At 32.6% G+C, this 18,880-nt stretch overlaps 3 protein-coding genes across 3 annotated transcripts; 2 read left to right on the top strand and 1 right to left on the bottom strand.

The window, feature by feature from the left end:
• The first annotated feature begins 2,889 nt into the window (after positions 1 to 2,889).
• On the top strand, positions 2,890 to 4,254 carry LOC123258885. Its single transcript, XM_044719151.1, has 3 exons — positions 2,890 to 3,084; positions 3,176 to 3,940; positions 3,998 to 4,254. Exons 2-3 carry the CDS (start codon positions 3,186 to 3,188, stop codon positions 4,074 to 4,076), a joined length of 834 nt encoding a protein of 277 aa, XP_044575086.1. The 5' UTR covers positions 2,890 to 3,084; positions 3,176 to 3,185; the 3' UTR covers positions 4,077 to 4,254.
• An 8,037-nt stretch (positions 4,255 to 12,291) lies between these two features.
• Positions 12,292 to 13,515, bottom strand: LOC123259024. Its single transcript, XM_044719283.1, has one exon. The coding sequence runs from the start codon at positions 13,513 to 13,515 to the stop codon at positions 12,292 to 12,294; it is 1,224 nt and encodes a 407-aa protein (XP_044575218.1).
• Positions 13,516 to 16,564: 3,049 nt separating this feature from the next.
• Positions 16,565 to 17,452, top strand: LOC123259025. The gene has a single exon (XM_044719284.1). It carries the CDS (start codon positions 16,565 to 16,567, stop codon positions 17,450 to 17,452), a length of 888 nt encoding a protein of 295 aa, XP_044575219.1.
• Positions 17,453 to 18,880: the final 1,428 nt, after the last annotated feature.

The raw sequence follows: 18,880 nt of genomic DNA on the forward strand, positions 1-18,880 counted from the left end.
GCACAATAGTGCTCAAGTTAGTACACGTTCAACAACATATGTAATAATGTGTGTGAACGTGTAGGCGTGAGGCTACTGTGCCTCTTTTCTCGAGTCAGATGTCAACATAACCTCACCATATTTTTAACTCGATTTATTTTATTACTACGTCCATGTCAACACTTGACACCCGCTTTAATAGTTCAATTATTAGTCCTTTTTATAAAACACCAAAAATTATATTGTTTTTTATATTATTTAACGTTATCCTAATTTATAATAAAATTTTCGCTCCCCCGTTTTTCGGATCTACGAGAGATTTTACTAATTTCGGTCGAATTTTTTATTTCGAAGTTGGTACAGTTTAGTTCGATGCGGATAGTACATGTTTAGTATCAGAGTTAGTCCATTTCCATTTGGCATCTGAGATCCTCTGTGGATAATTACTCTGTTTTAGATTTTTAAGTTTTTAAGTTGGTACAATTCAATGCTCTGAGGATAGTATACTACTGTATAGTATCAGAGTCATTCCATTTCCATTGAACGTCTGACAACATAGGCGGTTAATTCAAATTTGAATCCATTTAAAATTTTATTGCGGGTATTAGTAAAATAATTAAATGCAATTTTATTCTATTTAACGTTTCATTATTGTTATTATTATCATAATTTTTTAATTTAATAATAATTATTAATATTTGCTGTTGGCATTTGATGTAAATATTTAGTGTGGATTGTTTTCATTTCTTTTCCGGCTACGGACTGTGATGCTTCTAAATGCATCCGGCAGGTGACACTACCTGTCAGAAAAGCACGAATTTGAATTATTTCAAATATTTTATTAAAATTTCAATCCAAATTTATTGTTCTTGTACATCATTTGAATTTCTTGTCCGGTTGTTAACTGCATTGCCTCTAGATGCACTCAGCAGGTCTGACAAATTAGGCGATTAATTCAAATTTGAATTCATTTACAATTTAAATTCGGGTATTCTTAAAATGAGTAAATATAATTTTATTTCACTTAATGTTCCATTATTATTTCATTATTCACATTATTTGTATATTATTATCATTATTATTATTATTATATTTGTTTATATTATTATTAAGATTATTATTTAATCAATTAAACAACTGGTTCTCAGTCGAAATAATATTGAGTAAATACAGCGCGATGACTAATATGAATTATTATAATTTTAATTAAAAAAAAAGGTGCGAAATTTTAAATTTAAAAAAAGTTTGAAAATCCAAATGAGCATGCCTTAAGCGCTCATGTAATACATAAAATATTTAGATCATAACAAAAATTATTCGTTTTTAATTTGAATTTCCCGCGAGTAGTATTATACCCTCTGTAGGTCGAACTAATGAAAAATTTTAACAGATGATAAAACAGTTAGTAATTATACCATCATGTATGTATAGTTTCTGCTTGTTTTATAGTTATTTCAATTCTGTTTATGAAAAATAATACATATGGCTGCCAAAATCGCAGAAAAAGTCACCGAACTGACAATCGAAAAAAATTAACTGTATCGAAACGGAATTATTTTGACACGCAATTTTCACAAGGGTTTTGATAAACTTCCTCAGGAATAAAACAAAAAAAAAATTAAATCGTGAAAGTGATTTTTGACAAAGTTGTGGTGTTGTCAAGCCCATAGCTCCCGTGAATACCACGCTCTTATTCATTTAATTCATCAGAAAAACGAGTTTTTTCTGAGAAATCTTATTTAATCGATAAGAAAATTTTTTTAATGTGTTCTATAGTTACTATTATTTATTTCAATATGCTTTTTATCCATAATTTTTTTCGTTTAAATTATGAAAATTACGTTTTAATCAAAATCACGATTTTTAGGCGAGAGTAGAGCATACCTGCGCGCTTCGCGCTTAAGGCATGCAAAATTATAAATTCGAATTTTATTTCGACTGCTTTTTACAAGCAGATAAAAAAATAATATATTTTTAACTGCTAGACAAGCAGAATAAGAAAACTGACTGCTGATCATAAGCAGATTATTTATTTAAGCAATGCTGTACCAGCAAAATAAGAAAAATTGACTGCTGATTGAAAGCAGATATTAACAAATTCCAATTATCTACAGCAAAAGTACCTGAAAAAAAAAAAATTAATTAATGAGTTGTTTGATAAATTTGTTTGATAAATGGCAATGAAAAATTAGTATTTTTGTAAAATTTATTTTCACTAATGTAATTTTCATTTACTGTTAAGAAATGTGAAGAAAAACAATCAAAAAATAATTTAATTCCTTTAGGATAATTATAAATAAAAACTTTTACTTACCGCTTGGTTTTTAACAAGAAAGTATTTTAACCTCAAAACCTCAAAATAAATAACGCAAAACTAATTTAAAAAAAAAAAAAATTAATAAAAAATAGGGGAATCTCTGTAATGAAAAGTAAAATACGTAATTACTATGAATGATTAAATTAATTTATCCGTAATAAGAAGTGTGTTGTAACCTAGAACATAAAATAATTTTGAAGAGTTAATTGATATTCCAACTCCGAATAACTTAGCACAATATCTAGCCACAACAATACAATATATATCGTATATATGGATCACGTGTTGTGCGCGCGGCTGAATTTGACCAATAACAAATCGTAATCCATCTGTTGTGAATTTCGACTAACGGCTAACTTTAAGTTTTTTTTATATTTCTTATTTTAGAGAGTAAAATTAATGAAATAGAAAAAAAAAATTCGCTAAAATTATAACTATAAAAAATGTTATGAATCGCATTTGAATGCATTAAATTGAAAAAAAATTAAGTGCCAAAATTCCAACCATTTAATGATTTATAATAAAAATTATTTTAAATTCAAAAATTGCCGCTACCTATGCAAGTAGTGACATCTTAAAATGAATAGAAGTAGTGCTACCAGTGATCGAATTACTATGGAGACTGTACACATAGTGTATAGTCTCCATAGAACCTACACTGCATTTTGCTGCATTTATTGATAATCACAGGCCTTTTCATGCATCGCCAGCCCGTGTGAATTTAAAGACAAAAAATTCAAGCTGTGTTTAATTAAAAAAAAAATTCTATTTTTGCATTAAATACTGCGGTAAGTATTGAGAAAAAATATATAATAATTCATGAAATTAATAATCGTAGTGATGATAAAATAATAATTTTTATTTTTTCTATTTTTTTAGGTTAAGCACCATGGAAATCGACGATGAGGCTTTTTTGGAGGATCTCTTTCAGAATGTAGATTTAGCAGGTAACTGTAGGAATAATAATCGCTCAAGAAATAATCTTGATGATGAAATTCGTCCGGAAAATGATGGATTAAATCCCAATGCTGCCGAGTTTGTTCCAAGAAATGGTGATGGGGACAACGTACAACAGAATGATCCTCCAAGAAACGATGGAGAAATCCCAATTCCAAATCTTCTGGGTAACCGTCAACAGAATTTGGAGATTGAAGCAAATCCTGAAGACCCAAACGGTGAAAGGATTAGACAAGCTCCAGGTGACTTAGGAAATGATGGTGGTGTACGAGGTCGTCGCGACGCAAGAGTGATGAATGATGATGAGCGTCGTCAAAGATTGGCAGCAATTATACAAGAAAACGAAGAGAGGGCTAATAGAGCGCGTCTTGCTTACGAAAATTTATATGGAAGAGATTTAGACAGAAAAGCTAGGCATCAACGTGAAGTTCTAGTTCCAAGACAGGTTTTGAGGCCGAGAGATAATGAGCGACAAAATCAAGTTAGAGTTTACATGAATCAAAACGCATTGGATCATCGTAGGAATCAAAACCTAGGCTATGACTATGATAATGGACGAGGGTGGCCGCAACATAGAGGCCAAAATGTTGACAATGGTTGGCAGCAGGAAAATTATGGACCAAACCAAGATGCTGTGGGCCCAATGCGTAATCGAAGAGGAAGATACCAAAGAGACCGAGACGCAACGTAAGTGAATAAATTTAATTAAAATAATAATATGATTTTTAATACTTTGGTTTTTAGGTACTGGAGATCGAGGTATTATCAGATACGGAGCCAGAACAGAAAAGTCAAAGACTTTTTTTTTCATGATCGTAACTAAATTAAGTTTAAAATTGTCAGTGGAGGTAAAAATATTAATAACATGTGATGTTTTATAGTATTTGATATTTTGAGTTGTTTCGAGCTGAAATGTAATCTCAAGATGGGTGATTTATAAAATAACTTATTAACTAAGATTGTGATACGTTAAATAAGTGATATAAATTATCAAAAATGCAAAAATCAGTACTCATAAAAAAAAATTTTAAAAAAAGATAAGATTTAAAAATAAAATATATTAAAAAATACTATCATGTATTTTTTATGAATATGAGAAAACTATTTATGAAATAGTTTAATAATACTTCAAGTTCTAAGTGTTCTTTTAATGAAAAAAAAACTAAAATTGATGTGTGCTGAAAAATATTTTTCCTTTTTTTTTTTTTTATTATGTTTATGCGTTAATTTTTTTTTTAAATAATCTCTTACTTGAATACACTATAAACATGGGTGATTTGAAAAAAAAATAACTGTTTGTATAAGATGATGATACAAAAAAAAGTAATAGAAATAATGAAAAAGAGTCAGTTCTCATAAAAATTAAAAAAAAAAAAAACATTAGTTTTAAGAAAAAAATATTTTATTCAAAGTTACTGTCACATATTTATTTATGTGTGTAAGATAACTATTTATTTATGGAATATTTCAATAATTTTTTGAGCTCTAAGTGTTATTTTTATTAAATATATTAGTATCAGCATAAGTTGAATAAGATGTGAATTTAGATGTTAAGATTATCAATATTAATATTTATTAAGTAATGACAGTCAATAAGTTACTAGATGTTTACCATGATAAACTATTATGTAGCCTAAAAAGCAAACTTATTAATAATTAATACTGTCGATAAGAAAATCTAGAATTACTAAGTGCATTGAGATAATAACTTTTTTTTTTGTTTTTGTTTATGCAATAATTTTTAAATATTTTTCATTTAAATAGTTGTTAAACATGTGTGATAAAAGAAAAAACAACTGTTTAACTGAGATGTTTAAAATATTAATGAAATATAGTACAAAACAATACTCATAAAAATTAAAAATGTAAGATTGAACAAAATGACGAAAAAGAGTCAGTTTTCATAAATTAAAAAAAAAAAAAAAAAAAAAAGAACATTAGTTTTAAGGCAAAAATATTTTATTCAAAGTTACTAGTATGTATTTTTATATATATGTAAGCTAACTATTTATTTATGGAATATTTCAATAATTGTTTGAGCTCTAAGTGTTCTTTTAATTTTATATATTCGTATCAGTATAATTAAGTTGAATAACAGGTGAATTTAGGTGTTAAGATTATCAATATTAATATTTATTAAGTAATGACAGTCAATAAGTTACTAGATGTTTACCATGATAAACTATTATGTAGCATTAAAGCATAATTATTGATAATTAATACTGTCGATAAGAAAATCTAGAATTACTAAGTGTATTAAGATTATAATTTTTTTTTATTTTTGTTTATGCATTAATTTTTAATTATTTTTTTTCACTTTTACTTAGATATTTTTTAAACATGTGTGATTAATAAAAAAACAACTGTTTAACTGAGATGTTTTAAATATTAGTGAAATAAATTATAAACAATACTTATAAAAATTGAAAAACTAAAATATAAAATTTAAAATAAAATATATTAAAAAAAAAAAACACTAATATGTTAAAACCTATTGTTATGTATTTTTCTTAAAAAAGTTATAAAAGTAGTTAAACAGGGGGGGTGCGTCTCCGTCGGTAAAACAGATTTGTGGGTTCGTGTCCATGCTAAGTACCCTCCGTCGATATGGAGGGGGTCTGTTTTACCGACAGTAGGTATTACTGTCGATATGGATGACATGTTTTACCACATTTTTGAGGTTATGGACGAGGTTGTAGGTATTACCATCGATGTGGAGGGGATCTGTTTTACCGACAGTAGGTATCACGATCGATATGGATGACATGTTTTACCACATTTTTGAGGTTATGGACGAGGTTTTTATCGACTTGGGTGTAGGTGGCGCTGGTGGTGAATTCTGCCGCCATTTTTAAATCTATCCGCCATTTTACCGCCATTTTTTATGCCCCCCATCTGGTGGCTGCTATCTGATATCCGCCATTTTGAATCCGATATCTGCCATTTTGAATCCGCTATCTGGTGGCCGCTATCCGCCATCCGATAGCCGCTATCCGATTGCCGCTATCTTGAATCCGATATCCGATATCCGCCATTTGATGCCGATATCCACCATTTTGATGCAGACACCCGCCATCTTGAATCCGCCATTTTGAATCCGCCATCTTTACTGCGCAGTTTGGTGCAGATATCCGCCATCTTGAATCCGCCATTTGGTGCAGATATCCGCCATTTTGAATCCGCCATCTTGAATCCGCCATTTCTATGTAGATGTCCGCCATCTTGATGTCGATATCTATCATTTTGAATCCGACATTTTGTTAAAAAAAGGTACTAGTGATTCAAACCTGACCCAGTCGCTGTTGGAATCACTAGTACCTTTTCATATATCTCCCAAGAAATTGTATATATATTCAAACTGCATGTATAACAAGTACATGCGAGAAGATACGCCATCTGCTGGGGTTTCTGTCTACCTCTAAACAAGTCTAAGCCTGTTCAAGGTCACGTAACTGCGCAGTTTCCTTTGTTCTATCACTAACTGCGTAGTTGATGACGTCATCTGATTGGTTTAAACCTGTTCAAGGTTATGTAACTGCGTAGTAGATGACTCATACTGTTCTTACTGCGCAATAGATGACGTCATCAAACCGGTTTTGAGGTGGAAGAGTGGGGGTAACTGCGTAGTATCCTCTGGCTATAAAAGCAGCGCGCTCTGCCCATACTTCACAAAAACGAAGTACACGTCTCCAGTGAAGTACGAGCTCCTGGTGTGTAAAAGTTATCATTGAAGTACGAGTATACCCAAAGTTCATCGAGTACTATCAATTGTAAGTCATCACTAATTAATTTTCAATTGTCTTATCAATTAACTATAATTAAGCAACTGATTAATTTTTAAATTAATAATATTTTACAGCTTTCAACTATGGATCTTTCCAAGCTGAATGAGGTTAATTGTTTGGTGGGACTCTTACCCATCAAGAAAATGACTGAGTTGGAGTTAAATCGGGAGTACAAAATCAAAGGGTTAAACCAAGTCTCAACACAGTATGGAATAAGGATTGTTGCAAATATTGATAACGAGTTCAACATCTATTTACCGGCTAGAGCTGCAGTATTATTAAAGGGGGATGGTGTCATGGAGATGTTGAATGATTTATCAGAATCAAACCACTTATTTATGCGTTACCATGGTGGAAAATACAATAAATTTGAATTTATTAACTCTAGTCTTGATGTAAAAAGCACCAGTAAACCTATTTAAATCAATAAAAATATTCTATTTTAATATAAATAATTCATTGTTATTATTTTTAATTCCACACATTTTTAAATTTAAGATATTTATTTATAATTCAAATGTTAATGTAGATATGTCAGAGATTATATTTTTAATTAAAATTCCGCGCCTCTTACAGTAGTGACATCTACTATTAGTTTACATCCTACTCGCCTTGCGGCAGTCATATATACTATAAGCTTATTTATAGCGGGGAATGAGAGTGGTTCAAACCACCTAGTCCGCCGCTACCTTTTACCACGCCACCTTTAGGAGAGTAATGAAGTTGTCTTCCAGCAGCAACAGCATGCTGCTACTATCGGGCTATACTCCCCACTTCGCAATCATCTATCAGACACTGGCGCGTCTTAATATTTAAGCTATATCTTTAAAAATAATTAATATTCTAAGTTACCTCAAGTCTAAATTGGATTCATAATAATAATAATAATAACAATAATAATAAAAATAATAATAATAATAATAATAATAATAACAATAATAATAATAAAAATAATAATAATAATAATAATAATAATAATAATAATAATAAACCTCATCAAAAAATCAATATTTTTCTAACAAAATATAAACTATGCTGATATAAAAAAATTATTCTTTATTCCATTCAATAATAATATTTATTTTTTCATAATAATAATAATAATTAGTACTAAACATTATTAAAGTAATTGTTTCTTTTAAAAAAAATATAATATATATTTATATAAAAAATTTTTTCTTATAATAAACGTTTCAATTATGTATCCATTTTTTCAATAATCAATTCATGAAAATAATTTATCAAAACGTTATCTGTGAAATGGTACTCGTCTATTTTCGGGTAGTCATGATTCCATTTTTTAAACCACCAGTAGAATCTTTCATTTACGATCTTCAAAATTGTCGTTTGTCCAGCAATTGTAAACATAGCATTATCTAAATCACCTTCATTTCTCATTATAGTAGCTATTCTGAGATTTACTTCTTGAACTATTTCAGCTAAGGTCCATCGTGCTAGCCATTCCTTTGGAATTATTGCATTATACTGAAGTATACCTTCAGAGCTATTCAAGTAGTCAAGTCTATTTTCTTCATAAAAACCATCATCATCATTAATTAAATTCATATTAGTTAAATTAAAACTCATAATTTGAAGGTTTCTCCGTTGTTGATTGATCGCGTAAATTGATCGAACATCAGGAAACATTTCATTTATCAAATTGCCACTGAAGAAGTAATTTTGAGCATTAATACTGATATCATCTTTTCGAGTAAAACACCAACATGATTCTACATCAAATATTGATAAATTTGTTTTGAATTCACCAATTGTAAACTCTGAACCCTCAAATTCTTTGCCATTTTGTTGTAGATACTTTATTCGGTGTAAAATTTCATTGAAAATTTGGTGCTTACTAAAATTCATGTACCACTCCTCCGGTATAATCATCTCGTAACTCATGACTGAACCCATCTAAGTAATTGAAAAAATTATTTTATTTAAATTCTATTAAAAAGAATATCTTTTGAAATTTAGTTCCTCAAATACATTAAAATTTTTTACCTTATTTTCCGTCGATAATCGTTTATCATTCAGTTGTAGTCGTTGTTGATGCCTCAAATGTTTCTAAATATACCATATAAATTAATTAACTTATAGATAATTATTAAATCTACAATAATAAAACATTACGAATAATGTTAAGAAATTATTATCTTTAAACCAACACTCAAGTTTTGTGATTAAAAATTTTAATTTAAAAAAATAAAATGTTTATTCGTTTAATAATTATTTTGTGTCAATATATTTATGATAGAAATAATAATAATAATAAGTATTCATTAGTAGAAAAATAACTTACAACGCACTTGCTGGCACTTTTGTTTTACAAAACTAACGCTTTACAAGTTTTAACATGTCTATCTTCACATAATTTTTATCTACGCATTATTTCTTTCTTCCTATTAGAAGAAAGTTCTGTGGCATCAACCAATAGAAACTCTTAGTCCCAAAACGCATGATGCTGATTGGCCTTTTACGTAAAAACACACTATACACAACCGGCAAGTCGGCATTTTGATGTTAATAAAAAAATTGATAATAAACATTATCATGTAGAAATGATTGGATATATATGATAATAATTTTTCAGTATACCTAAATTCAAATTTTTTTCAAAGTTAATTTATTTTTTCAATAAAATATCAGCCTATCAAAATTCTGCTACCGGTTAACTTTTGGCGCGCGGAAGCAGCCAGTTCGAATAATAAAAAAAATTTTTTTCTCCTAACTGTTAGAGCGATTTTGTATTCAATTTTGTACTTAAAAATATTTTTTATTATTGATATTATAAATAAATTAGAAAGTTATTGTAATTTTATCAAATTTATTTAATGTTATTATAGTCGGTAAAGTTTTCATATACACTACAGTTAATGCCTAATCGATGCCAAGACTTATACACTCACGCCATCTCTAGTGTCAAATAAGCATCAACTGTGGTGTATTTTGATTGCATTTGGAAAAGTTGTTTTTGAAATAACGCAACATCCGCGCTTTTTCAACGATAAATATTATTAATTCTTTCTCTCTCGCTATAGTTTCAATCCTAAACGTTATTTATGAGGTAAAATTACTTCGTAAGATATAATACCAAATCAGCGACATCTCAAGGGATTAAAATCAACTTAGAATTATTTTGAAAAATTAATTTAATCTTAAAACTATTTTATTAGGGATAATAAAAAGATTAAATTCATGTTTTAATAAATTTATTGATTATTAATAAACCAATCTTTTAAATTTTTTACATTTTCCAGTGCGCATGAATCAGTTAAATAATTATGATATTTACAGAAATTATTATTACATATTTTCATGCTTTTCAGTGATGGACATTTAAAATCATCAAGATCAATTACAATTTTGTTACATTCAATGTAATCTTGAATCCATAACTTTTCTCAGCACCTTTTACATAAATTATTTTCTTATTCTTAGTTAAATAATTTATAAGATTTCTGAGGTTGTAGTATGAAGTTGTTCCAGCGTTCCAACCGATTCCATGATAATTTCTTGTCAGCCAAGTATTCTGATGTTGATATTTCTCAGACAATAATTTCCAATGATATGGTGGTTCGAATAATGTACATGTTAATTCTTCAACACCATCAATTGCATGTTGAATTGTTATTGAAGCTAGTTCCTTAACAATGAAGTAATTATCGGAACCGCGAAATCCTTGAACATCCAGGATGATCTCCATTTTGACTGCTCTGGACAACGGGAAGAGACTGAATGATGACTCTTGAAGCCAATTCAGCCTTTTATAACTCTTCCCCCACCACTCAATAATTTTTATTGGCTAATTATTTTATTAGGCATTCGAACTGCGTAGTAGATTTTTCGAGAATATGAACTGCGTAGTATATTATCCGAGAATATGAATTGCGTAGTACATTATTTGACAGGTTTGAACCTGTTCAACTGCGTAGTTCTCTAACTGCGTAGTTTCTTTTGTTCACAGCGCCATCTTTACACGAAATAGTTTGTTTTCCCGCCTATTTATTATGATTTCTAGGTTATGTTGATGCCTTTCCCGCCTATTTTTTAGGGTTATGTTAATTTTTTTGGTGCGCCATCTATAATAACTGCGCAGTTTGAATGAGTCATTTCTATTTTTAGATTATGACTCATTCTAACTGCGCAATAGATGACGTCATTCTCTGGCAATAAAAGCTGCGCGCTGCGAGCATACTTCATCAAAGTGAAGTACGAGTGAAGTACCATAGTGTTGTGTGTCAAAAAATCTGCAGTATGCTGCTGAAAGTCGCTATCTGGTGCATATATCTGATATCTGCTGTTGAAATCTGCTACCTGGTGCATATATCTGCTGCCTGCTGCTGGAATCTGCTACCTGCTGGTAAAATCTGATACCTGCTGCTGGAATCTGCTACCTGGTGCTGGAATCTGCTGCCTGCTGTTAAAATCTGCTGCTGGAATCTGCTGTCTGCTGTTGAAATCTGCTACTTGGAAAGTGTTGACGGAATATCAATCATGGCGCCGTACCGTAAACATCCTGTTGCTGATACAATGTATGAAATTGAGAGATCAACAACTTTCAAACGTGTTAAAGTTGAGGATAAAACTCCAAGCCCGCTGATGTTCAAGAGAATGTGCGAACTTGAGGATGGAAAAACTTACAAGCTAACTGGGATTAGAACGGTTATGGCAGATCATGGTCTCAACGTTGAAATCGATCTGGAAAACCGCTTTTCAACGTTCTTCCCTGCCACCACCAACCAGAAATATCTCAACAACCCTGATCTGATATTTAAAATGAAATTTTTGATCTTATGCAACACTTTGGATCTACACTACATTGGGACCAACTACAATAAATTCAGGCTCATTAATCATTCCGGAAAATCAATGACAGAAATTGTAAGAGAATTGTGTTTTAATATGTGTACTTAACTTTTATACTTAACTTTTATACTTAACTTTTATACTTATTTTTTATACTTAACTTTTATACTTAACTTGTATACTAAATAATATTTTATACTAGTAAGGTTTAAAATTAAAAAAACATCAAATTACATTTAGTTCTTTTATTTACTATTTTTAATTACATTAAGTTTATTGATAAGTATAGGTACAATAATTTTATTTATTTGCTGGATTCTTCGTTGGAATCGATCTCGATCTCTCGCTGCTTGCTCCCATGGACCTTTTCTGGCCTGTCTGGATGCAAAGTCCCACACATACATGTGATGTATGGTAGGCTCGAGGTTGAACTGAACTGGCATTCTAAGTGAGTTTTCTCACACTGCTGCTTATTGGGTTATATTCCACTATTCGATCGTGTATTATCAAACAGTAAGCTGATGTATGATTAGCAAACTGTGCTGTTGACTCAAACTCTAGACGTATATCCACAGGTCCAGACTTAATTGACTCGTTTTGCTTAGAGCAATCGATTACATACAGAGGTGCTATTGACAGGAATTTTTTCTTTGTCTGTAGAGGTTCAGCTTCTTTTCCATAGTAAGCACTTTGAAAATTTTTGTACATATCATACATCAGAGCATACTGATTATTTGCAATATTAAGGTTCAAATTTCCATACGGATAACTTTGAGAGTTCAAGAACAGCTTAACATCCCTGATATTGCAGTGTTCAAACTCGCTGGCATTTTGATCCGATTGATTTTTTCTTGCTGTTTGGAATCCAAGGATTACGAAACGAGGTTTCTCGAGTTGATTTGCTGTCTTGATTGCCCAAATGTGCTTAGAGGTAGCCGGTAACAGTGGATACTCGTACAATTCCCAAGATCGGAAACTGATTGGTATGGCTGGATCAGAAGTTATGTATTTCAAAGCTTCAATTTTTTGCTTGTCAGACATTGTTATGTATGGTACAATCCACTCAATTTTTTGGATTGTAATCGCTACATCATCAGCTGCTGCAGCAGTAACAATATACGCGTTAAGATCTGTATTTGATCTAATCAGTATCAATTCATGCTTGGCATTCATGATAATTCGGTGATAATCTTCAGCAAATCCAAGAATAAAACTCAGAGGTATTGAGACATCAAAGTTTCCACTATTATCTGTCAACTTGTTATCATCTTCATTGACGATCCAACCAGCATTTTCCAGGATATTTTGCTGACCTGGACTCAGAGAGGCGTATCCTTTCATAAGACTGGTTATGCCAACATTCTTGCATCGGTCGATTTCTACGCCATTGAGCTCATAACGTATCTCTTCAAACATATGACAGACAGCCATGTTAACCATCTTTGTAGTAGCACTTACAGCAGCCCCATCAGCTTTCCTCATTCTTCCATATAGATGTAATGTGCTTTTACTTGGGAGTAAGCATAAGTCTTGATGTTGGACAGCGATTCGAATTTCATCACTGTTGTTGAGTGTTGATGATGCATATGGTAGATGTGAATGTGCTTCACAGTTTGCAATAGCCTCATCAAAAATAATTAATTTGTTGATATTTAAAATCTCAGCCATTATTTCTAGGTATTTTACAAGTAAGACAACAAAAATTTATTTTTATCTTGTGAATTTTCCACGTAATTTTAGTCCTAGACTTTTTAGGAACTCTGCGTTCTGACGTGTCAACACCTTCAGAGCTGGATGATGATTGATGCTCTTCGACCATGATGCAGTCTTTTTATACCCAGTCTTTGTCTCAAAAACGATACCCATTACAGACTCTTTATATGCAGCCTTATCGTTATAGTCTCACCACGGAAATTTGCTATTCTACCGTCTTGATCAACAATGCGGAGTCTCAAGTTATGTATTGCTTGTACGGCGACTGGCAAGTAAATGATGGTTGATGGTACTTCCAGTATCTTATATCCTGGTGGAACTCTCGGTGAAAATTCGTGGATTGTGTGATTTTTCTCTCCGTTGATGTATGCTCCTGTAGTTATATTGCACTCAACTCTCAGAGCATTGATTTTCAATATCTTGACTGGTAAATCAGATGTGTGCGTTATATTAGGTTCGAGCACACGTTTTGTGAATCCAAGTATTGAACCAATAGAATCTTCAGGTTCAAAATTTATAAACTGATTACATTTTATTTCACTTTTCAGCTCATTGTTGTTTGCTTTCAATGTAAAACTCAGTTTGGGCAATGCCGTGTTAATATAATTTTCAATATCTTTTATTTCATAACTGCCTGTTGGTATTGTTATTACTTTTTGATTATCTGGAAATCTCTTGATTACACTTCTCTTGGATCTACCCCCAATCACATACAATTTATTAGCACCATCATCTATATTTGGTATTGAATTAAATGACAAAAATTTAACAAGTCCAAGGACATAATTTTTTGTTGGCGATAACTCAATCGGTGGGAAATAATTTGCCTCCAACACAGAGGAGGTCCCAGATAGTGTCAGCGTGAATGACTCGGCCATGACTGATCCTTGTGGTCTCGAGTCATTCAATTTATAGTTGTCCAGTCAAGAATTTTAAACATAAATGACCACATATGATTGTATCAAAAGTCTCGATACCTTTTGTGGTTGTATTTTACGCTACCAACATCGAGATATTCCATCAAATCTTGTGGAGGTTGTAGATTACCAAAACTGTCAAAGTAAATTACTTGATCATTAATCTTCTTGTACGCAACCCACTGAGTGCCAGGTCCACGTTTATCATCCAAATTAATAATTGCTGATTCATTTTTCTTTGGTCCAGATTTTGGTAAATCATTTCTCACAAAAACACCACGGAAATTCGGAATTTTAAGCTGCTTAGCATATTTCTGTAAATCGATGTTAGTCAGTGCTCGATGTGGTAGCTCTACTGGTTTTTTGACTTGCAGCCAGCTCCCTCTGGGTATGGCCTAAGATATAGCCCCATACCACTGCGGTAAGGTTTAAGGTATAAGCCTTTACCCACAGTTATTTCCTCCATCTTCAAGTTATGACGCTTCTTTTCAGCAAGTTGATGTTTGGCTGCACTTGCATCATTCACAGCTTTTGCAATGCCAGCAGCTCCACCACTGAGAGCGCCAACAGCTGATAACCCAGCAAACAGGGGAATCAGGAATGGAAGTACTCCACCAATCTTTGAGGGTACTGGTAGAATACGAGGCAAGCGGATATTTTTTCTACCACCAGATTTTTTGACAGCTTTGCGAGCGCCTTCCAGAGCTGTTTTAACTGGATCTCCGCCAGGTTTCATTGATTTTTTGGCTTCATCAACAATTTGTCTTAGAGCTACATCTTTTTTGGTAGTCTTACGCTTGGTAGTCGTACTCTTAGTAGTCTTACGCTTAGCTACCTTTCTTTTAACAGTTTTGCGCTTAGCGGTCTTTCTTTTGACTGTTTTGCGCTTAGTTGTCTTCTTGATAGTTTTTTTCTCAAGTCCCATACCGAAACGTCTTTTCAACTTCATAATTTTGTTCACACTCCAAGCAGCAGCTTTTTCACCAATACCAGCGTCTTTCGCTTGAAATCGTTGCCAGGCTTTCTCAGCAAGGATTTTATCAGCCGCGTGACGGGCTTCCAAATTCTCACGATTTTTTGAGTAAGCTATATCGTGTTCCTTACACGCAGAGTCCAAAGGATTTATACCTGGATCACCTCGAACTAACCTCTTAGTCAACTTTGTGCCAGGACCACAGTACTGATATCCTGGAATGTGAAGTTCAATCGGAAGCTTGTTGATTATATTGTTAAATAAACCTCGGCCACGTCTGCTCTCAGACATGTCAGATTGAAGAATGACTGGTGTTCTATATAAACCGGTATTTATACCCCTCAAGCCTCAGAATCTGTTCAACAGTCGTGAGCGATGGAGTTTAAAAATTCTCAGTTACCAGTTATCAACTTTGATCAAATTGTGCAAGGGACTGGTATCAAAATCAAACGACACGGTGCTTTGCTTTCAAACAGCGTACGTGCTGTGTTTTGTGGGCCATCCAACTGTGGAAAGACAAATGCTCTACTGACTCTCATCATACACCTAAACGGTTTGAGATTTGAGAATATATACCTATATTCAAAGTCTCTAAACCAACCAAAGTATCAGTTTCTGGAGACACTGCTTAAACAGATTGAAGGTATTGGATTTTTCACTTTCAGCGAACATGAAACTGTAATTAAGCTCGATGAAGCCAAACCTAACTCACTGATGATATTTGATGATGTTGCGTGTGAGAAACAGGATCACATCAGAGCTTATTTCTGTATGGGCCGACACAAGGATGTGGATAGTTTTTATCTGTGTCAAACTTATACACGAATACCTAAGCATTTAATACGAGACAACGCAAATTTTCTCGTTCTCTTCAGACAAGATGAGATGAATTTGAAGCACATATATAATGATCATGTGAATACAGACATGTCATACAACTCATTCAGAGATTTGTGCTCAGTATGTTGGAATAAATATGGATTTTTAGTAATAGACAAAGACAGCGAGTTGAACAGTGGCAGGTATCGTAAAGGATTCGACTGCTTCATTAGTATAAATTGAGGTACTTTTCCTACACGATAGTCATACATGCTGTAGACTTTAACCAGTCAACATGAAGCTCGAAGAAATTGCAAAGCAGAAAGATATTCTGCATCAGATATCACAAGCCAGTGATGCTATCCGACGAAAACATAAATTGCTGAAGCTGGGCAAAGATACAGCTGAAAAAGCCATGGATGAAATGCTCAAGCCTATTGTCACACCGCTGCAGAGTCTAGTTGAATCTTCAAAGCTAAAAGATATTAAAAAAGAGGAAAAAGAAGAGGCTTTGATTGAAAAATCTGAATACGGTGATCCAGATGCGTTTAACAGTTTAATATCTGAGGATCGAAGTTCCTCGTTCAATGACACGCCACTGGCTATAGCACCATCATCAAGTACTCCAGCCCGAAAAAACCCTCTACTCACCAATCATTTACAACGCTTAAGTATGAAACACAAAGATAATGATATGAGGTATGGCGTACGCAGAAAACACGGTGAATTGTATATAGGTGATTCAAATATTTCATTCGCAAATGATACAGTTACAGTTAAAGGCAAGAATTATCCAATAACTCAGGGTTTGCTTGAATTATTGTTTAAAAAGTCACCTCAGGATGCGCTTGTTACGCAGGATGATAAGAAAAAGTACTTGGATATTGTTCAACGTACAAATACTCATAGAAAAAATTATGATCCAAGCAAAAGTATTTACAAAGATTCATCAGTCAAATATAACAAATATATCACTGATTTTGTCATCAAGCATGGTGGACAATTGCCTAAATTTATGATTGCAAGAAAAGCACCAATGGATTATGTATACTGGGATGACCCAAATGAGTTGGTCGATCGGCTCAAACTATTGATGGCATCACAAGCTGCTGGAAATCCAAGTCATACAAACGAAATCATGTCAATCATTGAAGAGCTAAGGGAGGCAGGCGTTATATACTAGAAACTCTTGAAAATGATCTCATTCATGAGCTAACTGTCAAAGTGTTCACAACTATGAGCATCGATATATTTGGACGTCCACTGGACAAAAACTTAGGATTACAAGGACCAGCTGGCAGAGGTTTTAATATAACTTCCGATGGAAACTATGACATGAGCAATAAAAGACTGTGCAATCTTGGTAATCCTTCAAATGATTTTGACTCTGCAACAGTGCAATTTGTTGTCAGACAAATATCTTCACTACATGAAAGCATAGATAGCGAACAGAAAGAGATTATTTCACACTTGCACTCTGAAATAGTAACTCTACGAACTGCTGTAGAAGAATTGAAGAAAGAACTTAAAAGGAAGGAAGACGATTAAATCATGGAGGATAAAAAAGTGGTGATAGCAAATGAGCTTCACAAACCAGCCCGCAGGAACTATAAACGTCGTCATGTTGATATCCGTGGTCTCGATGAGACTTGGCAAGCTGACTTGGTTGAGATGATTCCATACGCAACAGTCAATAAAGGCTACAAATATTTGCTTACAATCATAGATATATTTTCAAAAGTACGCCTGGGCAATTCCAATCAAATCAAAAAGTGGTGCTGATGTCACAAGTGCAATGAAATCAGTACTTCAGCAAGGGCGTATTCCTAAAAATCTTCATGTTGATCAGGGTAAAGAGTTCTACAACAAAGAATTTAAAGATCTGATGAAGCAGCATAGCATCAATCTTTACTCTACATTCAGCAACCTCAAAGCATCTATATGTGAACGCTTCAATAGAACACTTAAAACTAAAATGTGGAGAGAGTTCACAGCTCGTGGTAGCTACAAGTGGACTGATATACTTGATGACTTGGTGAATACTTACAACCACACCAAACATCGCACTATCAAAATGAAACCCGCTGATGTCACCGCTGCTCAAGAGAAACAACTGTTGGAAAACATATATCAACCACTGCAAGTCAAATCACAACAGAAGAAGTTTAAAGTTGGAGACAAAGTCCGAATCAGCAAGTACAAGCATGTGTTTGACAAGGGATACACACCAAACTGGACAACCGAGATTTTCACCATCAAGACAGTGCAGAATACAAGTCCAACGACGTACAAGCTCGTGGACTACCAGGATCAACCTATCGAAGGAGGATTTTACAACGAAGAACTCAGTAAAGTCAAATATCCAGATGTATATCTTGTTGAAAAAATAATTAAGAAACGTGGAAATAAATACTATGTTAAATGGCTAGGTTTTGATACCAAGCATAATAGTTGGGTTAATAAATCTGATATGTAAAACACATTATATGTACATTGTTTTTTATTCAATAAATCTTATAACTATATTTACAATGTTTCAATACCTTAAAACTAATTTTACTATAATTTTTGCTTCTTATTATTATTATTATCTTGCACAATCTTTCTTTTC

Source organism: Cotesia glomerata, linkage group LG2 (genome assembly GCF_020080835.1).
Source record: "Cotesia glomerata isolate CgM1 linkage group LG2, MPM_Cglom_v2.3, whole genome shotgun sequence".
Lineage (NCBI taxonomy): Eukaryota > Metazoa > Arthropoda > Insecta > Hymenoptera > Braconidae > Cotesia > Cotesia glomerata.